Genomic DNA, 26822 nt, shown 5'->3' on the forward strand with positions numbered 1-26822 from the left:
ACTCCTTCCTTGCTTGGGCACTGTCTGTGACAAACTGTCTCATTAGGGCAGTTAGCGCCAATGCCGCCGCGAACCTTGCCCTGCCTGCTGCATCCCTGCCGGTACACAGTGGAGGTGGAGGGTGCTTGTGTGTCATGCTTAATTGCAATTGGGTCCTCTATGGGACTCATGCTCCCGTGGATGTACTCCCCCCCCCCCCCCCCCCAGACTGCTCTGGGGTGGTGCCGTGGTCGGTGTCGACAGATGTGAGCTGGGGGGATGGTGCCGGACTTGGTGTGGCAGGCAGGTCGGAGGAGTCGTCCTCCACGGACACACACCGGTCCCTGCACGACAACATCAGTCAGGGGTGCTGTAGCTGCCGCCTCCCCGACAGAGCTGTTCTCTGCAGAGAGTGCCACTTCAACTGTCTCCTATCCCGGTGTCACAGGAGTTGTGGGTACAGTGTTGTTGGGCCTTGGCGGCACCATTGCCGTGGCATCCGGAGGTGGTTTGTTCTTCGGTGCCTGCCGTGGCTTTTGTGGGGCTTTGGAGGTGGAAGGCCTGTTGCCTTCATCCCTGGCCCTCTTCCGGGGTGTAGTCGGCTGTGGGGGTGAGTCCCGGCCTCGCTGTCAGGATCTGAGCCTATGGGTGCCGAAGAGAGGGACTGCATGAGTGATGGTTTGAGAAGCATCATGCATACATTTGTATAATTGCTCATCTACACAATAGAGGGGGATGGGCAGTGCAGTTTGGATGATTACGTTGCTTGCTATATGGGTGGGTAATGCAGGCATCCGTCGGGGTCACTCATGTTGGGGCGGACGTATGCTATGTGACATGCATATCTGTTGTGGCCTGCATGCAGTGTGACTTATGCCATTTACATCTTAGTGTGGTGTGTGTCAGGTATGGCATTGCCTTGCTGCAGGCATCTGCATGTGTTTGTGCTGCGGACGACAACTAGGCTGGGAATGTGTGTGTATTGGGGCATGGCTTGCCTCTTTAGACAGACATATTGGTGGACTATCAGATTCAGCATTGCAGTGTTTTCTTAGGACACTCACCTCTTTCCGCCGAAGAGGTGGCGCCACACTCATGTCACCCACGCCTTCAATGGCCTTTATGCCAATCGTGCTTGCACATAACTCCTCCCACCGAGACAGCTTTATCGGCGAGCTTGCTCCTCCGCCAGTTGCCATGGCCTGGCTCCTGTTTACGGACAGGATGTTCCTGACTCGCAGGCGCAGGTCATCCCACCTCTTGCAGACATCCTTAGTTGTGCGGGGGGTGTGACCTACCGCGCTGACTCTTCCTACAACTAGTGCCCAGATTTCCTTCTTCTTGATGACTGCCTCACTCTTGAGGCTGTGAGCAAATACGGCATTCTCAGCCAGGGTCTCAGCCAACATGGTGAGCTTGTCTTCGTTAAAGTGCTCCTTGCGCTGGCGGGATGTGCCTTTTTTTTCACTGCCTTGGTCATTATATAGTTGTTGTGGGTGGATGTAGGTGCACAGCAATATACTCCAGGTCCTGGGTACTGAGGATGGCAATGGATTGTGTTTTTAAAGATGGCCGCAGTGCTCTTTCCCGTTCCTGTGCGATGACGCTACTTCCGGTTCTGCTTATTTATGGTGACCGTTATTAGCGGTCACCGCTAATGCCGTTTTGATTTATGCCGGTAGTGCTGTCAGCACTTTACATGATGCCGCTAAGGGCCATTTTTAGGACTTTAACGGCATGGCGGTAATGTCATTACCGGCATGGCGCAAAGCTTGTGCACACATACTCATAATGGCCCTCTATTAGCGGGCTCTTGACTACACGGACATGGTATTTGCTCCATGCCGGTAAGGATGGTTACTCGGAATGAGGCCCATTGTATTCGACAGCTGCATGCTAGAGATTGTACAGATGCTGAAATATGTCCATACATACATTTGGGGGGAGGGGGTGCGGGGGGAATCATATGTGGGAGCCATTGGTGAATGTGTCTCGTGTATCACAAGGCACTAACCTGAGAATCCAAGCCAGCTGTATCCACCTCCATAATACATTTTCATGGTCCGCTCAACCGATGATGGGCAAAGTGCCAGCTGGAAATCTATGTTCTGCAGCTTTTCTTTTCAGCGGGTCTACATTCGGTAAGATTTCCAATTCCTGCCAATTTGTGGGATTTTAATTCCTTGCTAAAACCCAGTATTACAAATATCAAAGAGAATTCTTACTCCCTGTATTAGTCAAGCATGGAAAATTGAACAGATGTCAATCGAAAGCACATTCTCTGGCAAACGTTTCTGGCTAGCTGGCGACGGACAGTGTGACATCCAAGGAGTTTCAGCTAAGTACTGCACATACCACTTTCAAGACATGGAAAGTAAATAAATTGTGAGTTCAGAGAATGTGCTGGTATCCAAATGTACATCTTCTGTGGCCATGGAGAAACATGGTTTCATCAAATCCGTCAAACATCTTCAATCGAGGGGAATGCAAATAGACCCGCTAGCCACCGACAGACAAGTTTAGATAGCCACGGCCATGAGAGAGCAGTTTCCACATATTCGTCATCAATTCGATGTATGGCACGTTGCCTAATCAGTCAATAAAAGAATTACAGCTGCTGGTAGAAAAAAAGGGTTTGGAAAATATTTAAGTGGCGTCAGTCTATCAGCCACCATCTTTGGTGGAGCACCAAAACTTGTGATGGGTCTGTGGAAATTCTACTTGAAAAATAGCGTTCATTGATGCTCCATTGTTCCAACGTACTGTCAAGGACAGAAAACCAACATTTTCACGGATGTGCACATGGACATTTATCGAAGGAGCAGGAACGCAAGAAGCGGTTGGTGCCATGTTCACCTCCACACAAAGCTCTTGTGAAGATTGTGCACAATAAAACGCTTTCAAGAGACCTGAAGGGACTGTCAGAATTCTGTCATACCAGAGATTTGGAGGTGTTCCACAATATGTGCCTAAAGTACAGGCCCAAAAGGTTGCGTTACGGCATAGACGGTATGGAGACCAGAACAAGACTAGTTGTACTTGCGCACAAAGAGAACGTTGAGTGGGAACAAGCGAAAACTGCTGGAAACTTTGGGATGCTTTGTTAAAGCAAACAATGGGTGACCAAGCCAACATACCAGGAAATGGAATTCGAATTTGTGTAAGATTTGACATTGAATGTGTTGGCCATGCATACCCATAGAATCAATCCTGAATTTGTTCCTAGGACACACAGTGCCACATAACATTGCAAGTGATCCATATCCACCAAAAGAGGAACTTGTAGAAAAGTTGAGTTCAAGATTAAAGTAATTAGTAGCCGTCTTCTTAGTCTGCTTACAATAACACTTTCAATAAGTTCCCCAATGTTTGTACATTGTACATCACCAATTGAATGATATTACACTCAATTTCAATGCTATAAAAAGTATTAAAACGTATGGTTTTAAATTTGGGGTAGGATTCATAAATGTATATATCTTTAACCTTCCCTTCATTGATATTACTGTTCCTCAATCGATATGACATGTCTGTGGTTGATATTGGTGATATATTTGGAAATATATTTGCCCTAGCACATCTATGCTGCACTGCCCATTTGGGTTGCTGAAATACTGATGGGCAAATGGATATTTGCCATCAGTCAATGGTACACTGAGGCTTGCTGTCTGTCAAACCCTCTTCTAGACCCAAACCATATATGCAGTGCTTGGAACTGGCATTGAAAGCCTATGGTGCTTTAGATTATCATAGCAATGATCATTCGCCTGACCTGTGTCAGCCCCATAACTTCCAGAATGTTGTGCTTTAGCCCAGAATGTGGTGCTTTAGCAGTGTATTATTTTGTTGCAAACACCATGGCGATGTGTGTGTTTTGGGTTCTCCATAGCTCTACATAGCTCACCATAGCGTCCAAAATGTCATTTTGCGATGTATCCTCTGTCAACTGTTTAGCAATAAGTGTCTGTTGTTGCTAGGTTGCCATACAGTGTGACCTAGCGTTTTGCTTTGCTTTGCATGCGCCCCTCCCTGTGCCCTTCCCTTGTGTTTTTCCCAGCCCTCTTGTGAAGGGGTTAACCCGGAGAAAGAAAGCCCCGAGAGAAAAGGCACCAACACAGGACATCACGGTAGGGAAGGGGTGCGTGGATAGCTGCAGGAGGAGGGTCCCTGGGGATTGATGGAAGAGTGCTACAGCGAAAACCAGTGAGCAGGGAAAATGCGAAGGGGCTTTCCTTTAAAGGTTTTGTGTTCGTTACAGATGGTGTGTGAGGAGGAGGAAGGGACCTTTGAATGGGCGTACTGAAGCCCTGTCGAGCGAAGTGTTCTGAGTGAGGAAAAACAGCTAATTCCCGTCAGTCACATTAGGCTGGGGAAGAAAAGCTACTGTGTTGGGCAGCGACGCCGGCAGAGAGAAGCGGACGAGAGTTTTGTTGTTTGAGTTGTCACAGGAGACCAGGATTGTGTAAGAAGAGGATCAGGTTCAGAGCCAGCAGTCTGAAGAAAAAACATCCATTGATTTATACGCTGCGAGCCGACTGAGCGAAGCGAACATCGAGCGTCAAGCTACAAGTTCAGCCGGAGGGAAATTGACATGATTGAAGCAGCAGGCCATAACGCTGCAGCTGCCGGATTAACGCAGGCCCACTCGGTCACGGAGTGTACTTCCGCTCAGGCAGAGCAAACTGTAATTGACATGAAAGCTCATCTGGCTATAAAGCGTGCAGGCTATTGAAATTTAACACGGAGCGAAGTTGGGAAAAACTGACACGCTTGCACATGGAGCTGTGTCGAAGAGGCTGACATTCACATAGGCTGGTAGTAAACAGACACAGCTGAGAGAACCGGCCAAGAGGCCATTGTAGAGTTTATTTCAAGGGAAATGCATGAATATTACTGATTTATTTTCTTGCAACCTGGGTTGAATAATTGCCCGATTTCTCTCAGAAGTTACTTAAACAGAGGAGGACATACGCATATAGGGGAAATCCTGTCTCCAGCATACGGTGAGACCTACCTTCTTACCTGGTCTTCCCTTAACGGTTCTAGAATTCTTTGTTATTCTTACATTGCTGAAACCCCTTGAGAGACTGAAAATGGACCATTACTCACCTCACCGTTCCAAGTAAACTCAGGAGCAACTCTCTTCCCAGAAGAGAAAAGTAAGGTCGGAGAGGGAGGAAGTTGAGCCTCCAGCTCCAGCCAATTTCAGAATACACACGTCAGCGCACAAACTGCTAAATAGAATATAAGAATAAAGACTCATGAGAAAACAAACAACAGTGAGTTGTCATTAGCCCACACAAGATATTGTGACACCCCTCCAACACCATTCCTCTTCTTTCCCTGTCCCTACCAACTCTATGGTGCTCTATGTCTCTCCTATCTTTTTTAACTATTTCTCTATCGACTACCCTGCTCTCCTCACTGAATCTGGTAGGAAGAGGTTTAAGAAGGACATCCTGGTCTCCAACCTAGGCCTCCCTATCATTGATACCTACACCAGTGCTTCCTTCAGGCAAACCAACACTGACATCCTCTTTGTAGTTCTCTCGCCACACCTATGGCCTCTAAATATGGTCTCTGTGCTCTCTCCTTATGCCCTACTAAGAGCTTCGTCTCCGTCTTCCCTCTGTCTCCCCTCACTTGCCTCGTCGCGCCTTGAAGCACTTGTGCATATGTGCGTTATGACTGCCATACCATCATTTGATATCGTGGTCCGTTTTGGACAGACACAAAGGGAATCTTAGGTTACAACAGGCTTTCAGTGCCTTGTAGTATCAGTTTTACCTACCATGAGCAAACCTAATTTGAAGTCATGGCTTTCCCTACTCGGTGAACCGAAAAGCAACTGGCATTTAATACTACACCCCAGGGAATAACTCTCCTAGAATGACAGTTATATAGAATGCAATTAATAGTTTTATACCATGCCTATTATAGACTGATTTCTTGCTGAGATTCACAGCATAGCGGATAGAGTCTACCGTAGGAATTCGATGTTGGCTGTGTTGGCCTGCACTCACCTGCAGTTTTCGAAAACTGATCTGCCGCCAAGGGCATCCCGTAAGGGAATAGTGGGAACCAATTCTTCATCGCCTGAGGGCCCTTCCTGACTTGCTACGGGATTCTCAAGAAGATATGAGTTTTGCTTGACTCTCGTGATTGTTTGCCTTCGCGCACTACTGCAATGTTGAGCACAAGGCTACAGACTTCTCAGGACCGCATTTGAAATTCAGTGAACGACTCAGAACCCCCGTCGACGCTTACCCTACACACACACAACACACACAACACACACAACACACAACACACACCACACACACCACACACACCACACCACGTCACAAGGCCTAGTTGGACCATGAATACAACTAACTTGGTATGGACAAGCAATGTAGCCTGTCTCACTTGAACGTAGACAGGACTGCCTCAGGTGGGACAGATAGTGTGAACGGCTGTCCCCTGTTATGCTCACAACATAATGAATACAAACCTCTCGGGAAATAAGCAAAGAGATAGCTAGGAGGGTTTAACAAGGTTAACTTTATTCCAAAATTAAATAATAATCATCAAAAGGTGGCTGCTCTTCGTTAACGTTGCGACTCCAGAATGAATGATTTTGCCCATGGAAAGGCCACAGCGTTGTGAATGAAATCACATATAGGTTCATAACCCCACACTAGTGATGAATAAGAGAGTATTCAAGATCGCGCTGCATTGGTGGATGCCAGCCAACAATTTGTTTATTTTTCATGGGTTTTTCGAATGCCACCTGGGTCAGCTGTGGTCATCGCTCCATGGAGTGAAGGTCACTTTGTGGGATGATGCTGTGTTTTGTCCGGTATGTTGTGGCATTCTTTCACAAAAACAAAACCTACCATGCATACACGCCGAAAACAAGCTTCAATTGTTATGTGACCTTGGCTGAAAGGGAGAAATCGCCTGGCTAGAAGGACAGAAGCTGTGGAATACTGTAAGGGAGGAAGGGTCTCCCAGGCCCCCCTTCATGCCTGATGACGCACATGATACGCTCATTCCACGGTTAACAGCGCACCTCTGACCAAGGTGTGAGGTAGCCATTGAGTGATACATAACAGTGCATGGCCTATGAGCCAGCGACTCCATTTTGTATAAACTACAGACCCCATTTTATACTAGGCCGCACAAACACCCTGAACGCAGGCCTGCACCTCTCCCCTTCACTCTCCGCGCACAGCCAGCCTGCCAGCCCCCCCACTTCCTCCCCTCTGCCGACTCCGCAGCTGTTCTGTTCTCATGGAAGCTCGGGCGTGAATTGTTGCAAGCTAATACTGTATCGCTCTTCTTCCTCCGAGATCACTGCCCTGTGTGTGACCGGGCTAGAGCCTGGGCATGGAAAATCCATCCGTCTCCACAAACCTGCCTCCGCACTGACAAACCCCCCCTTTGAGAATTATAAGCCTCAAACCACTTAACCTCATATTCCTTTGATGTAACAGTTGCAAGACCCCTGCTCAAGTACCACCCCAGTTCACACCCATATAGGTAATACCACGAGGCCGTATATTCTTCATGTACTAACAGAGTAAAACACCCTCGTTTGATCCAAGAGACACTTAACCAATGTATTTTGAAATATGTTGTTAGATAAATCTTGCACGACTAAGATTAGTGTGAAGTGTTAGTTTAGAAAGAAATATAACTGCACGGACATCGCCTGACCCTGCATCCCTCCCTGATGAGCCCAGCTGACCCATGTGCCCCAAGAAGTTACAAGTTCAGCGTTCACCAATCCTGGAGCAGCATGATTATATGATATGTAATGTCTTGTCTTCTCCAACCAGTGAGCAATACTTATTGTATCCCCTACAGCACATGTCAATGACCTGTTTTTGCAATATAATGTGTATTTTGGGCAGAGCGCTCTCAGAGTAAAAGAGTCCTCTGCGTGCCTCATTTTAACTTTATATAAAGACCTCTCTTTTAATCACTCGCAATTGGTCCTAGTCTCATTCCCTACTGGGGTGTGTCCAATGGTGTCTCATTTGGTTATTTCATTGCATGAGTGGGGAGTGCCAGTTTTCATTTGGTGATCCCAATGCAATAGCGGTCTTGGTACGAGACGTCCCCCGGCCACAGTGGAGAGATCCAGGGCACCCCATCAGGGTTGCCCACCTACGGCAACTGCTACCCTTTAGAAGTGCACACACTAGGAAAGAAGGTCGGGTCCCGGCTTTGCAAATACCCGCTCGCCGGAGCCAGGTTTGGCTATTGAGTGTGGGGCGGCGCCTTGATATACCAGGTCCGGAGGCTCTCTGATCAATACGGACACGCGAGTATCGATTGCGAGACATTCTAAAAGAAGGTGGCCGAAATGGGAAAGGTGTCAGATTGAGGTGTTCTGGGGACATCTGGTGCGGGTAGAAGCGGGGGTCTTTTCTTTACTGCTCTTCTTTGCATATGGCCATTTAGGATTTTATATGGCCATTTAGGATTTTATAAAGAGGTGATAAGGTGAACAGAGGTACAGGAACCTAGCTCTGCAAGGGGGTAGAAGGCGGCGCTGCATAGTGCTATCTATCGACTAGTACAATAGGTTAAAAATGGTGAAAAAACAAAGTAGGTGTCTTGTATAAGGGGAAGACTCGGAATAGTATTACTTTTGCTTTCTTTTCTTTCCAAGGAAAAAAGGTCTCTAGAGCGAGGTCCAGAAGGGACCAGGAAAGGGAGATTCTTGGTGAAGTAAGGGGCAAGATAGAACAGAAAGGTAGGGTTTGTGTTTTAATGTTCATGTATCACGTTTTTGTTTAAAGTTGTATGGTTAATGTTGTATATGTCAATTTGTGCGTTATACGTCGAGTGGGCAACGTCCTGTTTTATTTTGTTTTGATGACAATTAAATTTGGTGGTACAAAGTGCTTAAAGGTTTAAGAAAAATCATATCTTGTTGAAAAGATTCCTTTTTGAAGAGCATCTTGTAACAGAAGGTTGTCAAAAAAGTGGTCCTTCCCACATGCATCCCACAGCTAAGAATGAGGATACGATGGGGGCGGAAACGCCATGCATGCATATTTGCCAGAGCCTACCCGTGTATAGTGAAAAAATTAAAAAGTACCATGAACAGTGGCGAATGAAAGGGGAGGGAATGCCCCAGATATGGCCAAAAGGTGGGTCATTTAATAAATCAGAGCTAGACATGGTAGTAACGTACTGGACCATTAAATAAACGGATAATAAACCCCCGGTATGCACACGAACAAAGAGCGCCACCGCAGGGTACACAGCCACGATTACCACAACAGAATCACATAGTACTTTCACGCAGCAACCCATTTGTCACCACAGCAAATGGCACACCAGCGCCATTTGGACGAGTAGCAGTGGTGGGAGACAATGTTTTTAACCACCACAAGACATCCAGCATAGGCCAGCCCACAGAGAGCACTTCCGTGTCCGATCCTGTCAACGACCCTAAACCCAGACAAGGAACCACTGGTGGGGCGGAGATAGGAAACAAGCAGTTCATCTTTATGGTGGACTCGGGAGCGGAAAAGTCATGTCTAAAAGAAGGCCCATTTCTGTTCGGACCGGAAGTTGGAGACACAGGGATTCTCTGGGGCGGTGGTCGCTGTTCCATACACTCAAGATTTGGACTTAACAGTGGGGGGGAAAGACAGCGCGTATTATGAAGACTCACCAATAAATGTACTGGGGAGGGACCTTCTCAAGCAAGCTCAATATGATTCTTTTACAGAGAGAGGAATAGTATGCTCGACACCGGGGATATGTGCCACGAGAGAAATGTTACCGATACACACAATGACCAATGAATCAACAGTTCGTGAAGTGCCAATTGACCCAGATATGTTTGTAAAGGGGATACAAGCGTTGGCAAGAGTAGTACCTGAACTAACACGCCAAAAGTGGCAAGTACCGTCAGAATTTGTGTTTCGTTCTGTGGCAGCTCCAGAGGTGGCACCCAGGTCGATAAGGTCCACAGATCTGCATTGTGTGCAAGTATCTACACGACGAATAGTGGTAATGGGAATGGACACACATGGGTATGAGTGGCAGACAGTGCTGTGCATAGATCACAATATAGCGATCAGACGAGGAGCTGTACAGTGACAATGATGGAGAAATTATAAATGGAAATTTGCATACCATTTGAGATAATGATTCAACACAGACAAGTAAATCCCCTCATGGCCATTGTCAGTGCACCACCGACATTTTTTGACGAAGACATGCAACAGGTACCATCAATACTATGGACTACTGGTCCCCATGACTAGGACTCCTGCATGAGGCAACCCCTGTCAAGATCAAGCTCAAACCAGGTGCGGTATTGCCCCGAGTAAAACAGTACCCACTGTCAAGAGAGGCTGAGGAAGGGATAAATACATGCCCTACTAGAACAAGGGATCATTGTGCCATTAAATTCACCCTGTAATACTTGTATTTATCCTATTAAGAAAGCAAAGGGTGGGGCTTGGAGGATGATACAGGACTGGAGGTCCCTTAATGACATCATACAAAAGGAATTTCCACTTGTCCCAAACCCTGCATCCATTTTGTGTAGAATCCCAAAGTCAGCAACATGTTTCACAGTGGTACACTTGAAAAACACATTTTTCTCTGTACCACTGGACCCAGAAACACAATATTTGACAGCATTTTTCTTGGGGGTGAGGGGGAAGAGATATGAACATTGCCGGTTGCCCCAGGGGTATTGTGAAAGCCTAAGCATTTTTAACAGAATACTACATGAGGATCTTGGGAACATTGACACAAAGAGCACGATCATTCAGTACGTGGATGATCTAATTTGTGGAGAAAATGAGGAAGAGTGCAGAAATGAATCATATTGCTCACTTTATTGGCTCACAAGGGGTACAAAAGTAGACAAACAGAAATTACAGTACTGCTTAGGAGAAGTGCTGTACTTGGGACAATTGATATCAAAAGAATACTACCAGACAGAGCCACTGCAGTGCGCGCGGCTAGTAAGCCCCACACCGTGAAAGCAGAAATTCCTTAGCATATGTAAATATTGCCGAGCATGGATACTGGATTATGCAGCATACACGAGGCGCCTATTGCAAGCACACAAAGAGAAGGTGCTACACTTGCATGGACTCCAGAAATGAACACAGCCTTTGACACACTTAAGGAATTAATTTCAACGGCGCCAATCCTAGCCTCCCCTGTTTATGATCACGAGTTCTTCCTGTTCTCATGACAGCAGTACTGATGCAGAAAGTCGCTAGGACATAAGCCTCTAGTATACTACAGTGGAACACTTGATGTAATGATAATGCAAGGACACTTTGCGTGCGAACAGGCTCTCACAGCCACCGCATTCGCCATTGAAAAAAGTGCCACCCTTGTAATGGGATGTTCAGTAACACCGTTTGTTTAACATTCATTGTTTGCCATTCTTGAAGGATCGAAATCCACACTAACACAGAGCCACAGCATACAAGATTATTTTGTCAATTTCAAACATACACATAGTACGGTGCAAAACAGTAAACCCAGCAACATTTATTGAAGAAGCATGCACAATAGAAGATACGGAAAGCCATGACTGTGCCACGTACCAAGGGAAAGAGGATGACATGCCCAGACCAAATGAAAATGCCCTAGTAGAAGGGGAAGTGTACTTTTTAGATGGGTCAGCGTTAGTTTGCACAGAAACAGGCAAATACCACGTAGGAGCAGCAATGGTGTGGATGGAGAGTATGAAATAATAGTGCGAAAGAGGTTACCCATGCAATTTTAGGCTCAGGCAGCAGAATTAGTGGCACTAATTGAGGCTTTACACACTGCAAAAGGGTGTGCAGTAAGGATCTATACAGATTCAGCCTACATAACTATACAACAGTACACGGGATACTGTCAAGGTGGGGAAGGATAGGATTCAGAAGGGCAGATGGGTCCCCAGTACAACATGCAGAGCTTTTAAAAGAACTAATAGAAGCATTAACAGAACCAACATTGGTGGTCCTGGTTAAATGCCAGGCCCACACAAATCACAATGTCGTCATATCTTTGGGAAACGCAGCAGCGGATGCCGCCGCCAAAGAAGCAGCCCATTTACAAAAAGACGTACAAGGAAAGTTAATACTAAAAGCAAATGTGGAAGAAGAAAAAGGCGATTTGTACAATTCGACGCCAATATCACAGATAATTGATTTACAAAAACACTCCCCCATTCCCCCCTTGAGGATCAAGAATTATGGACAAAAATAGGGTGTACACAGTCATCCACCGACCTCCTTTGGTGGCAAAACTGTACTGGAAAGGTAGTAATGTCCATAGAATTATTAGAAATTGCATTCCAGCAGCTGCACTACTGCAAAACAGCACATAGCAGCAGACATATTGGAAAATTGGTTCATTCCAGGGTTACAGGAACATGTGGCAAAATTAACGATAGAATGCACAAAATGCCAGACATAAAATTCAATGGAATGCTCCACGATTTTATGGCCCATACAAAGTAATATATTGCACACCCACTACGGTAAAGAGGAAAGAGCTGAATTGCTGGATCCATTTATCGGACGTGCAAAAGGCACATGAAAGTGTAATAACAGAGGGGGGACAGCATATCGAGGAAGGAATAACAGAAACTTAAACATAAATGGTCACAAAGAAATGATACTGCATAAATGAAGTGCAAAAATATGAAAACAGAAAAATAAATGGAAACTGAAATGCTATAAATGAAATTAGAATGTACTTAACCCAATTGTATCTCACTATGTAGGTACAAATATGGCTGAAATGAGGACCCTCAAGGCCAGCGACTCAACAATAGATAGCAATGGGAGAAATGTTAGCAGTACTAGAGCATACACTTATGAATGTGGACTGTGTTTTTCTGCAATATTTTTTACAATGCTGTTGTGTCCCACACTCTACTGGGCCATATCTTTTATCGCTGCCGATATAAAAAGGGGGGTGGGAGAGATAATATGATACAAGAAGGCACCCACTTAGCGTGGGATGGTTTTAAATTAATATGGGCCCACAATGTTCCCATAAATCTTACTGCCCTGCACAAAAATAAAACTCAGAGGCCCACTGGCCTACTACTCGATAACTGACCATCCCGATCATGAATTCAACGTGTATGATATGAATGATCCCAATCCCTATGCATTTACGTTGCCACATGTTGATGTCTATACAGCCACACGACCTACCTCAAGTGGTGATTATGTGAATGATGAGAGAGAGACCCCCACCACAGCACCTGACAAAACATATGGGCAGCCGAGTAGTGGGAGGAGTGCAAAGATAATAACTGGAATATTCCCCATCCAATATCAAACATTATTGGAAGTCCAAAGTGGTCCAAGGGGGAGCAGGAAGCAGAAAAGGGGGTGGGGGGGTGGTACGGAAAAAGTATGATGCATGCCATGGACTGGGTTTAGATTCAGTGGAAGACCCACGCCACCCAGATTAATTGAACAAATGGTACTTAGATATGAGCACAATGACAATGCAAGCAACTAATGAAAGCTGCTGTGTGCGCTCCTTGATTACCCATGCCTCGGGAACCCCCAAAGAGGTGCCTATTGCTGAGGCCAAGTGTCTGATACACCTTGCACTATGTAGAATTAGAAGCACCTATCAGGCGCACACTGTTTTATTACAAATGCTGCAAAATGAAAAAAACTTGCTACAACAAGCCACAAGGAGTAATCTGCGTCAAGGAGCCATTTTCTGTGATCCAAGGGACAATGTTTGCCGACAACAGGTGGCAGGAGGAGAAAGTGATGTGTAAGGCAGAAGTTTTGCGAGGACTGTCGGATGAAAAGCTCCAATGGATCAAAGACACATGCTCTCCAATCTGGTCTCTGCACATTGCCAAACTAACATGGGTAACAGCTCTCCAAAAGGCAATCAAAATACAGCTTGAAATACCATACATACTGTTCTTCCATGTTGAAGGGAAACTGCGCTGCAACAAAAAGCTCATCATGCCCGACATGAAGAAAGGAACAGCGGCTTTAATGGACACTTACTGGGTATGCGGCAAAGAAGCGTACTTGCACCATCCGCCATCATGGAGGGGCACCTGCGCACTGGCAACGCTGCACTCGGCCCTGATGGTAATACCAGAAAGCCACATCCAAGGGGAGAGGGTGTCAGCCAAGATGTCCCAGGCACCCTAGTCAACTACCGAAGAACCCCCTGTGTATGAGGTCTTGCCGGAACAGCAGCTGCAAAGTAGAGCGTCACGAAAACGGAGGGCATCAAATTACATCCCCACAGAATCCTCAGAACTCTTGGTGCATGTACCGGATAAGTTTAAATTATTTACCTCAGTAGAGACATTCTTCGCGTCACTCGTACCAAGTATTCAAGCTCAGACGAACGCAAAATGGTTGCAGATCGTCCGGTGGGAGCTCATCCAGCTGGCCAATGACACAGAAGAAGGATTCAATGTCATTAAGGTCGAACTAAGAGCCCTGCGGCTGATGACGACGCAGAACCGCTATGTCTTGGACCTCCTCACAGCAATGCACGGCGGTGTTTGCTAAAAAATCGGAAGTGCATTTTGCACTTTCGTACCTTCTGCCGATGCAGATAATGGAACTTTTTCACACGTAATAGCAGCAGTGCACAAACTCAGAGAAAGAAGGAAGGAAGAAGGAGGAGTGCAGTCCAGCACGTGGTTCGACAATCTGTTTGAGTGGGTCCCGTCATGGCTCGGGATGGCTGTGAAGCTGCTGATACCTATCATTGTCTTTTTTCTGCCCATTTTTTGCGTGTGCCAGGTGGGAATTAGGTGCTGTGCAAAATCCATTCCTAACAGTGCAATGATGATGGTGACAATGGGCAACACAGCAAATGTGGTTCAGGTAGCACATGAGGCCAAGGTTCAGACATGAGAAGACTCTGAACCAAAATATAAAATGACATATATATATATATATATATATATATATATATATATATATATATATAAATATATATAACACTGGAAACGTAGATACTCTCTATTACACACAATCAAAGAACCCCATGAATTAGAATGGTACAACGAAGTGTGGGTAGACCTGGCAGGGGATGAGGGCTGCATATATATGACCTGTACCCAAGACGAATATGCACAGAGGGGGGAAAGCCTTATGTCAGTGTGTCATGCTTGGATGCCAATAAAAGGGAATTCCAGCCTGGGATGAAGCAGTTGCTGAGAAAAATGAACGGAAACGTTTGGAAGAGTTACATTATGTGTTACTTAATAACAAAGGGAGTAATGTAAGGGAGGAAGGGTCTCCCAGGCCCTCCTTCATTCCCGTTGACGCACATGATATGCTCATTCCACGGTTAACAGCACACCTCTGGCCAAGGTGTGAGGTAGCCATTGAGTGATTCGTAACGGTGCATGTCCTATGAGCCAGCGACTCCTACAGACCCCTTTTTCTACTAGGCCGCACATATACCCGAAACGCAGGCCTGCACGCGTCTGTGTGTCTCTCTCTCTCTCTCACTCACACACACAACCAATGTATTTTGAAATACGGTGTTAAGATAAGGCACCTGGACCCATGTACCTTCGCTCTCCCTGTGGGCCAGGTCAAACGTCTATGCGATATATATTATGTTGACGTTTATGTACTATATTAAATCTTGAATGACTACGATTAGTGTGAAATCGTAGTTTAGAAAGAAACATAACTGCACGGACATCACCTGACCGTGCACCCCTCCCTGATGAGCCCAGCTTACCCATACAAGTTCAGCGTTCACCAATCCTGGAGCAGCACGATTATATGATCTGTAATGTCTTGTTTTCTCCAACCAATGAGCAATACTTATTGTATCCCCTATAGCACATGATCAATGACGTGTTTTTTAATATAATGTGTATTTTCTGTATTTTGGGCAGAGCGTTCTCGGAGTAGCAGAGTCCTCTGCGTGCCCCATTTTAACTTTATATAAAGACCTCTCTTTTGCTCACTCACAATTGGTCCCGGTCTCATTCCCTACTGGGGTGTGTCCACTGGGGTCTCATTATTTGGTTATTTCATTGCATGAGTGGGGAGTGCCAGCTTTCAATACCCTCAAAAACATTTACTCTATTGAAAGTGGACATTGGAACATTTAGTTTCAATTTCTGCAAACCGTTGTTCAGAGCAGACACTGCTTGTGTAACAACCAAACATAATGTAAGTTGAACTATAAATAATAGTTTTGCGATTGAAAAAGGGGAAATTGTTCCGTTTGCATATGGGAGAATTCAGTGACGTGTGAAAATAGAATTTGACGCAAATAGTGGAGAGAATACATTGCTCCATATACTGCGCCATATTTAAAAATCCAAGTACGTAACTTGCGGTTTCTTTATAAGTCTAGTAATAAGAGTTATTTGTGTTTAGTTCAAGTAGGAATGAGTAATGGTTTGGATTTTTGGCCGGTATTGGTTACTGACATTGTTAGAGCATATTGTGTATTCATGGACGACCCAAAACCACAACCTGTATGCAGGCTAGTGATATCTAAAGCCCTTCGTCCCATGGAATATCAGGGTGTGATATCAATATCGCATTATTGGATGTGCCCGGCATTTTCCAAGGGTACTTGGTTCGCTTTTCGATAGATATTATTCACAGTTCCGTTACAATGCCATCTGTCTGTTCCATTTCTGAGTCAGTTTCTCCATACCTTTGGGAGCTATACCCACTTCACAGCGCTAACCTTTCATGCACATCGTAGTCTAAAATAGTCCCCCACATCGTCTGTGTGTATTCAATGTGTGCGGTTTGTGTTTGTTATTTGGTTTCATGCGTTGCAGAATTAGAGGATACATTTGAATAAAGAACAGATACTAAAATATATTTTTATTCCGATATCTACACATATAATTGTACCGTTCTGCGAATGCCATAGTTTTCAACTACCGTAGGATGGCTTCTTCAATCAGATAGGTCGGAATGCCTCAATTTGCATTACCCTCATGTGGGACGATAGATCGGCACTGATATGCCCCTTTGGCAGAACCAGCAACAAGGACATCTTTTACGATGTAGCAAGAAGCTGATGCATCAAATAGACATCTTCTCCTGAAAGGAACACCATGTGCGTCGAGCCTAAGGACACACAACTATCGGTGGTTCATCGCATCAGTGGATCATGATAATTTGGTTTTTGGAGTGTTCTTAGCCAAATAAAAATTCTTGTGAAGTTGCAGATTACTGAGGTTTTCTTTAAAAGAATCAATTTCAAATCTGATTTGGGACACGCTGTAAGAGGATGTGTGTGTTGATCTTCCGGGTTCTATATATGACGTGGGTGATGACTGGGCGCGTTTGGCTACGCTGCCCGCTAAAGTCATGAAAATAGATGGAGCATATCAGTTGGATTAGTGATGTCAGCTTCACGTGCGGGTTATTTGATTTACTCTCAGAAACCTCACCTGATGATGCTGATCCGTCGTCCTTTCGTGCAGACTTGTCCCTCTCCTTCTTCCCCTTGACCTTGCCCCGGAGACGGTCTGTGAAGAGGTAGGGTCTATCCTCTCCCGCCACCACCGTGACATCCGAGTTAACAAAAGAAAGGTCGCTGTGGCGGGTGGGAAGTGTCCTGGATAGAGGGAAAAGCACAGTGGCACAAAAACCCTCACTGAATGGGGTCTTCCAGATGAGATTTCAGGTGAGGTGAACAACAGAGCAGAGTAGCAGTATGATGTCCAGCAAGACGTCCTTGGTAGGAATCCAGTTACGATGAAGCACTAGGCTGTTGACGTGGAGAATCCAGTGGTCAGAAGCGGAGAGAAGCACAGCTAGAGGGTAAGTAGGGAAGATAAGGGGTGCAATAATGACAAAAGAAGGTAAGCATTGAAGCACAGTCCCAGAGAAATACTGTGCCGGGTAAAAGAATAGTTAATTAAGCTTCCAGAGGAGCTGGGAGCGAGCCAGCAGTGAAATTGCTGGGAGCGGGCAGCAACCCGGCAAAGTGGAATGCAGTGTAATGCAGGCGGAGCCCCCAAAGAGGACAAGGAGCACCATACACATGCACCGCGGGCCCATTAGACAGAAAATGCCAGGCAATGAAGAAGTAGAGTGGTAGGAAGAGGAACAGCCCACCGGCTGAAAACAAGAAAAGGGGAAAAGAAAAAACAAAGCAGCGAGAGTGCCGATCCAAGGTAAAGAAAACTCTACCTGGAAATTAAGAGTAGCTTAGCGCGAAACCCGTCGGCAAGTAGTAGCTGAGGGTTGCAACGCACCTGATGTCAGGACCATGTCGGCTATAAGCCTTCCCTTATTTCCGGCGGTGGCCATCTTAGAAACAACTAGACCACTGCTGCAAGTAAAGTAATGGAATGTTCTAGCGTAGCTTGTGAGCACACAAGGTGCTCGGCACCAGCGGTGCCACAGAGACCACCAAGGGGCTGTGACATTTACTGCCACAAGGGCACTCGAACTTAGGGCGATGGATCAGCGGATAAGATTAGCGCAAGATGGCGGCACTCAACCCGTTGTTTTCACATGTGTAAAAGTGAGGAAAACTAAAAAGGTAAGATGCATAAGAACGTTTTTTTTTTTATGATCAATCACAGTATGCTGAAAACACACATGCCCGAACGATCAGGACAATAAAAATTTTTTAGTGCACTTTGCCTTTAATAACAATGGCCTGGCTTTGAGAATCTGACATGCCCTCAATTCAAATGTGAAATCAGAGTGAGTTTGGCATATGGCCGTGTCTCAGCCATGCAGGAGTCTTGACAAATGGAAGACCTGAGCAGGGTGCCTGGAGCTAAGGTCGGGTTTACACCTTTTACTGACAAGCATCTAGTTGTCGACCACCTCATTTCTCCTGTGCACTTACTGTTGATGTGCTGTGCTGCCGTAACATATGACAGGAGAATCAGGTCGGCTCTGCGTTCAGTTTGCTCTGTGATTCAGGGGAGCCATGGTAAAAGCCCCGGCTCGTTATAAGTTTGCTGGGGATAAGCCGCGGCCCACTTAAAGTGGTGACACCCCTTTTACGAGTGTAACCTTCCCCCGGTCCACGTTGCCGCAAAAGGCGATGGAGGTATGTCTCTTAACTGTGCCTTTTTTTTACCTTTTATGATTGTGTTGGCTCTTGGTTTGTAGAAGTGTGAGGGCAGAATGGGCGTTTAAGCCTCTACTCAGCCCTGTACTCCTGCAGAGCAGAAGTCAATTCGTCACACAAGCCCTTCCTGAAGACTACTCCACCCAAAGCAGACAGCACTTCAGAGGGTCAAATGCATGCTTTTACTGCTTCCAGGTTCTGCAGAACTCAAAGTGAAGGGATCAGCTTCAAAGAGCATACTAAGTGAAAACAAGGAGGTCCAATTTAACAACAAACCCCCCCCCCCCCCAAAAAAACAGTACTGTGGAACAAGGAGTAGTGACACTCTTTCCAAGTAGCTCCCACCCGTTTTGACCACTTGATTCTAAACAGTAATCTGGGAAAATAAGTCATACCCTTAGAACTCAATTGTTAAATATTGTACTATACCTGAAGGGGAACAAACGTTTGATACAAGCAATGCTGATAAAAGGAGCAAAGTCTTATTTTTGATTGCAACAATTATGAATTCTGTTGCTTGTGCTGTGCTTTTAATTTTTATATACTGTACAAGGTTTGTAATAAACCATGTACAATAAAAATATATTTACTTACAAAATATTCAGTGCGACGTATACAGCTATTACAACATTCAATTCCTGTAATTAGTCTCAACGAAAACACACATTTCACTGTTAAATATTTAACAGCTTGTGTGAAAAATGCAATGAAAGCGCACACCAGAATTAGATACAGCTTACCACTGCACTCAATCTAAAATGTCCAGGATGAACTGTGACAACAGACAACCCAATATTTAAGACAGTTAAGTCTACCTTCAGCATGAGGAGAAAGGATGACTTGAGCTGTGCTGCTACGAGTTTTATCAAAGACAGTACAAAAGGTCAATGTTCGTATTGCAATGAAGGCGTTTCATAGTCTACAACGATACTTCACATATTACCAACATTCAGCACTGCAAAGTACAGGCTCACAATCGTTTTTTTCTCTTCTGCTGTATGAGACATGAATTCCATCTCACAATACGATGGTCAATCAGTACATTTAAAAATGTGATAATCGCACTTCAAATAAATACGGAAGTAGTGATTCCATTGAACCAGTTAATTCAAGAATATCTAAAGGGTACTTACTGAAAATACAGCATTTTGTAGTCCAAACGGTATTGGAGTGAGCCTGGCTAGTGCCACCACCTTAAGACCACTGCCTCCTTCCACCACTCGGATAACGGACCTCAGTCTTTCACTGGTCTCAAGTTTTGTCAGTACCCACTCGGCCAGCAACTTCTTGCAGGTAACATGGGCCAGGAATGTGCCAATCAAGACCCCCACAATCACTAAGCCGATGCCAAGCACAAAGCCGTAGAGATAACCAGCAGCAACATTTAGTACAATGTAGCCCCAACCACAGGGGAATGACACAAAGATAAAGCCCATAATGAAAAGTAAGACACCGACGAGGCTGTCCAGGCTTTCCACCCAGAGAAGAAGGTCCTTAAGGTACTGGCGCACCAAGGCCAGTGAGGCAAAGCAAACAGCTGTCAGGAAACAGACCAGCAAGAAACTCTGGCACCAGCACCTTCGCTGTTCACCAACCAAAAATCCTGTTGGCTGTTGAGGGGGGTCCAGCTCACAAGTTGTGCTACTGTAGAGGGTGCTGGACCCCACCAATGGCTCTCCAGTCCCATCCGGAGGCTGCTGTGCCCAGCGGTTAAAAGCAAGGCGACTCAAAGAGGCAACGTTTTTGATGGCCTTAGTAATCTGCTGAAATGAAGCAATGGCCCCAAACAGGCCCCACATCCCACCCATGAGACTGAAAGGCCAGTTGTGTAGGGTTTGCAGGGCGTCGGAATCATCCACAGAGAAGACACCTCATCACAAGGGAGGAACACCGAATTGGCAGTAAGGACACATACTCTATCTTGTGCTGTTGCCAAATCCAAGTGGTTTTGAAATTTGGAATTTCAAGTTCAAGAGCACAGAGACCAGCAGGTCTGGTCTTAGAAACGCAACCTGGGGAAATACAGTCACTGTCTGCAAAAGAGATGAAGAGATTGCAGACTCCATGTATTGTTGTTATTCTGCAAGATGGGACACATGGGGATTGGAGCTTCTTGGGTACTTGGAGAAGTCAAGGTATGCCAGATGTTAGACAGGAGTTAGTAGATCTTGGGCGAAACCTGGGGTTCCAATGCATGAGGGAATTAGAGGCCATCATGAATGCCACAGCATGTCTTAAGGGCTCAGCAGTGGACAGTGAGTGCCTGAACGAAACGAACGTGAATCATCTGGTGGGGAGGGTGGTTGGAAAGAGTCTTATGCGTCTGGTTACAAAGGGTCTTTTTGATGGATTGGAAAGGAGCAGATGGTCTTACTGTGGCTGCAAGGAAGGGAAGCCGGGCTCACCGGGGTTAGAAATACAGGCAAGGGACAAGGGTCTTTTGAGGGAGCGGGGCGTTGCACAAAGCGTGTTTGAGGGTGTCAGAGGGGTATTGAAAAGTTTTGGCGGCATCAGGAAAATATTATTAGTTCACAGTGTTCCGAGGAATCGTTATATAAAAGGCAAGTCAGACATCGAACTGGAGATATACAGACAAGACCGGGCGCAGTTCTGGAGCGTAAGCAATGGCACAGAGAAGGTCGGGCGGTGGCTAGTGCTGAAAGATAACGCAGTCTGTCAATAGGTTCTCAGCGGGCGGCTGGGGTGAAGATGCTCCTCCAGGAGTCATAATGAATACCCGGCGGTCTCTCAGATCCATGGGGTAACAGTGCCAGTTTTCCGTGGCAAGGACCGCTTCTCCATCTCATAGCTGAAGCAACCGCCACAGTTCTACGCACTCTGTGCTCCGTCCACGGTTGCCAGAAGCTTCTCCTGCCGCCTATGCTCCCTGTGCCAACGCTGCACCCAGGGCATCAGGTCTGTTACTGCTGCTACCTGCAGCTGGGCGTCCACACTGCGCATGTGCACGCAAGCGCGATAGACACGCTGTGCTCCTCCCATTAGTGTCCGCCCACTCCCCATCCTCCAGTCATCAGCAGAGCAAGGACAGGGTTGCGTTTGCTATCTCTCTATGCTTTTCTACAGTGAGGTCATAAACGTGTCTCACGTAACTTCCCCTACCAGAGAGACAAGTAAAATTGAAGTACTGCACGTAATCGTGGATAAACTTTATTAAGGGCCGTATTCTGTGTCGTGGCGCAGCGAAGTGCAGGTAGGGTAGGAGTAAGGACAAATGCCATTCAGGCAAGCAACGAACATTGGTCAAATAGGACACAGTCTAACCCCCCCCCGCCACCTATCAAATTACTTCCGTAATATTACATTTTTAGGCAATTGAAATCTTGAATGCATGTTGAATGCGATTGAAATGAAATCTTGAATGCACTTCCACGCAGGGGAGTATATCTACTTTTTTTGGTAACATTAGTGGCAGATGGCATTTTAAAACATAACTAAAACAAAACAAAAACTGCAGAATCATTACAGAGGCAGGGAACTCATCTATTCGAGGTCTGTCAAGGCGTTCTGGGGCAACATGTATACAAACCTCCTCATTTGCATATGGATTGCACCAGCAGCAATTACTTCACAGAAAAAAAAACATTGCAAGGAGCATCATCAGTCTTTGATACTTGGAGGCACCATGGCAGTGACTTTAGAATAAGTTGCCATAAGTAAGCCAAGTGGCAAATAACATTGTGATACAAAATACCTAAATTGCACTTTTGTTACATGTGGAGCAACTCTAAAGTCGGCCTTATTTATTTTTTATTATAAATAGCATAATATGTTAACATAAACTCTTAAGTGAATCACTTACAGAGCTGCAGTTAAGTGTGATTAAATGATCTGGACAATGTAAGCAACTGACACAGGTTTAGTTGATATAGATATTTATTAAGGTTTCCCTTTGCATTTCATGTGCTCAAATAATTATTTATAGCAATGCCTTGGAATCAAAACACACTTCATTATAAACAATCCTTTCATAATTAACTGTACACTATATACATCATCATAGAAATATGTTGAGCAATAAGAGGATGGCTTTAGATTTATTCTCCCCATCCTGCATGCAAAGTCACAATAGCATCATGCAGATGAACGTGAGCCTAACAAATCCTCCTTAGGTAAAGCAATAGTCATTATTTCATAAAACCTGCAGCATTATGCACCCTTCTCACTGCTGATCACTCCCTCCGATGCACATTTCAAAAGGGGCAAAAGCCCCTGCTAATAGTCCCCCCTCCCGCCCATCATTGCCTAATGGCTCTCATTCTAATGCTCTGTTTACGCAGAGTAAAGTGAGAGCCCCTCTGCTGCCTGGAGCTGCTTGGGCCATTGTCCTAGCAGTGGGACACCTCTCCCATTCAGAAAGGGTAAGGTGTCCTGCTGCCAGGACAAGGATAGTTTCTAGTCCATTTGGTGCACAGGGCGAAACACTAGGAATGCGCCCCCTCCCACCTGTGCGCCCCCTCCCACCTGTGCGCCACTCCCACCGCACCTCGCACACCACTCCCACCGCACCCCACGCGCCACTCCCACCGCACCCCGCGCGCCACTCCCAAACTACACCATTAAGGAACTCCTACCCAAAGTCAAACAGTCCGTCACAGAAGGAATGAATTGCCATTTACAATGGTGGGCCACTTTTTCATTGGTGCCCAAGACAACTGTATGCCCCAGCCCCGCTTGGGATGCAGATAATGAAGACTGGGCACACCAAGAGACCATGAATATGGCATAGGATGCAGAATATACAACCAACAAAGAACACAAGATGCTGAAAAGGGTTTGGAGGCAACCTAAGCCAAAAGGGCAATGACAAGGAGAAACCCGAACCCATTAAACAATCTCTTTAAAATTCTTTGCATGGCAATCAAGTGTATGCTTTCATACAGTAATGTCTGACTGTTGACTTGTTATAAGGATACATGGACCCGGATTATTTATTTATTCCTGTAATGTTTGTCTGGAACCTGTATATTCATTTATTTATGCAATGTTTTTCGGGTACAGGTATCAGACAAACATTGCATAAATAAATCAATAGTGGCGCTTGTATGAATGTGAGTCAGAGACTGTGAAGTGTTAACTTGCACACCTGCAGAGGGGCAAAGCTGCCTACAATGCATGCCCACTCCCCAAACCCCACTGCACCTCCCCTCTCATCACATTGCCGGAACAAAACCATTCAGTGACTAATGGTCCATCATTAGCAGTTTCCTGCCGGCATTGTGATGGGAGGGGCTGATCTTAGCTGCAGGGGGAACTGAAGTGTTCTTATTGTTGTGCTTATGCCCCCACCCCACCCCCAGTGTCGGGAAAGTGCTTGAGGGAACCTCTGACTGTCAGAAGAGGCAACGCCAGGAACTCTCTCCACGGCAATCGTGCCGCCCCACAAACTGGGGAATCCCGTCCCCTCAATCCTGGAGGGGATCCAGGGGCTGTGGCAATTGCGCCCTGTGCAGCCGCCCACCTCGCCCATGCCAAGAAATGGGCCTGGCCAGGACAATGTGCGTACATTGCCCTCCTAGCGGCACACCTTCCCCGTTGGGCACCCTCATTGAGGTGCCGAACGGGAGAGATATCCCACTAACAAACGTCCTGGTCAGCCTCTCAAAAGAGCCTGTGTGGGGGGCAGCTTGCCGCCCCTGCTCAGTACGCCGCTGTTTCCACGTCAGGTGAGTGATTGGAAGGGTGAGAGGAGACACGAGACAAAAAGCAGCCTTAAAGCTGTCCGTAAGTGTAGTTTCAAACTTGATGGGGAGAGTTAATTGTTTTTAACATTAAAGCTTCACCAGAAGAGTCTCACTAGAATGTGTAAAGAAGTTAGATGCTCTAAACACCACATTTGCCCACAAAAAGAAAGTCACTCACAAAATAAAGCTACTTTTTAAAGCTGAGTTTATACATACCTCTTATCGCACACGTTTTCGGCGTGTGTCACCCTCCTAGGAAGTCATTCCACCAAATACATTTCATTGGGATCTCACCCAGTGGTGCAACAACCATAGGGCACATCATTAGGCTGCCCTGAAATGTTGGGCTATGCTGACTTGACCTGACTGTAGTGTACCCCTTTAAAGGTACTACTACTACACCTCACACAGTCACGTGATGTTCGCCTAATAAAGGTGGGCCCCTGCGGCGCATGCGCCAGTTGGAGCAGAGGACCCGTTGAGAAGCACGTCCGTGTCCTCATTTACTGTTCCGGCCTTACCTGGACGAGGCTCATCATATTGGCAACAAGGCGGGTGATCCTGCTTGTGCCCCGTCGGCTTCTTCCTGCCCGCTGCAGGTTCTTGGCTCGCCGGCCCGCTCCAACAGCCTCGCGTGCCCATCTTCCACTTCCTCCAAGCCTCCGGTGGTGCCGGATGCCATAGAAACATTGAGGGGAGGGGCACATCATCCCGTTACGATCTCCGGAGCAGGGATAAAAAAAAGAACCGTTTATTCCGGCAACACCGGATTAAAGTACACACACTTCAGAATGTGTGCAGAGCCTCAGGCTCTCTCCCCTACTTTCTCTGTAGTGCGCTCATCACACGGCACCCAGCAATTCTTCGGAAAGCCTGTCCCTCCATTAGCGTCACATGCTGCTGCCACAGTTTGGGTTGAAGCTCCTTAAGGGAGTGTTTGTGCACCCAAGCAGGCTGCCACCACCCTGGAGGTTGCCGGTGGACAGGGTCTCGTAGGGTTGCAGCTCCTAAGGTGATTGCTCGTGCGCCCTTGTCCCCACCTTTGGCTTTGCTAGTGCACCTTTTGCCCATGCACACCCCTGGGCCTACCCTGTCAGGCATCTTGGCCGCAGTGCATCATGGGGGAGAAAGACAAGGCACCTGCAGCTGCCAGAGTACCACGCTCATCTGCCCTGTTGCAAGAATTTGATGTTTCTTCACTGGGTCCCAGATGGATCACGTGGGTGAAGAGACTGGACTTGTTCTTTAAGGCCACAGTTGAGGATGACAAAGAAACAATGGCGTCCATCATGCTTTACTCGGCTTGCCCGGGTGTCCACAACATTTTTGAGACTGTGCGGCCCACAGACAATTAATTTACCGCTGCCAAAACAGCTCTACTAGAATACTTCGCTCCCATGGCGAACGTGGACTACGAGAGGTCCCTCATGAGGACTGCTGTACAGAAGGCCGGTGGAGTCTCTCAACGCTTTTCACAGTAGACTACGGCGCATCCCTGTGGCGTGTGCTTGGCCTGACGTGGAGCATGAGGTACACCAACAATTTATAAAGGGCTGCTTTGCAGTCAAATTGAGGCGCCAGGTACTGTGCGAGCCCATAATCACACTAGTGCGCATCTTAGATCTGGGGAGGTCCCACGAGCTGGCAGATGTCCAGGCAAATAAAATGTGTTTGGCAATGAAAGCCGTTAGGGTGGAGGACGCCTGCACAGTGTGGCGGAGGCAGTTTCAGGGAGGTGACAAACGCCAGCAGTGGAGCAGGAAAGAAGAAAAAAGGGGGAGATGACCCCATGCCTCAACTGCAGCTACGACGTGCCCCATCCCAAGGACTGCCCAGCGAAGGGCCACGTGTGCGGACGTTGTGGTCTAGACAACCATTTTGCGCATGTCTGCAGGGTGCCGGCGCAGTCGACACATTTGAGGGGGCAGGCATCCCTGAGGCCGGTAACACAGAGATCGCGATTCAAGGTAGCCCAAATGGAACAGCCGACGACAGAGGAGGGCGAACCTGAGGAACATAAGATGAGGAGGATGTGTTCTTCATCTCAAGCATGTCTGTGCTGCAACCGTCAAGACGCCGCCA

General features: G+C 46.5%; 1 protein-coding gene across 2 annotated transcripts in view; it reads right to left on the reverse strand.

The window, feature by feature from the left end:
- The window catches only part of TMEM64 (transmembrane protein 64), a 315517-nt gene extending 293417 nt beyond the window's left edge, over positions 1 to 22100 (reverse strand). Inside the window, exon 1 of one of the 2 annotated variants that reach the window (XM_069621336.1) lies at positions 20172 to 22100. In XM_069621336.1, coding sequence (XP_069477437.1) covers positions 20172 to 20846 — 675 coding nt within the window. In that variant the 5' untranslated portion in view covers positions 20847 to 22100. The remainder of the gene's footprint in view (positions 1 to 20171) is intronic. The other variant, XM_069621335.1, reaches the window with a different exon arrangement.
- Between the last annotated feature and the right edge of the window lie 4722 nt (positions 22101 to 26822).

This window comes from Ambystoma mexicanum, chromosome 5q (genome assembly GCF_040938575.1).
Source record: "Ambystoma mexicanum isolate Mex_15411 chromosome 5q, UKY_AmexF1_1, whole genome shotgun sequence".
Taxonomy (NCBI): domain Eukaryota; kingdom Metazoa; phylum Chordata; class Amphibia; order Caudata; family Ambystomatidae; genus Ambystoma; species Ambystoma mexicanum.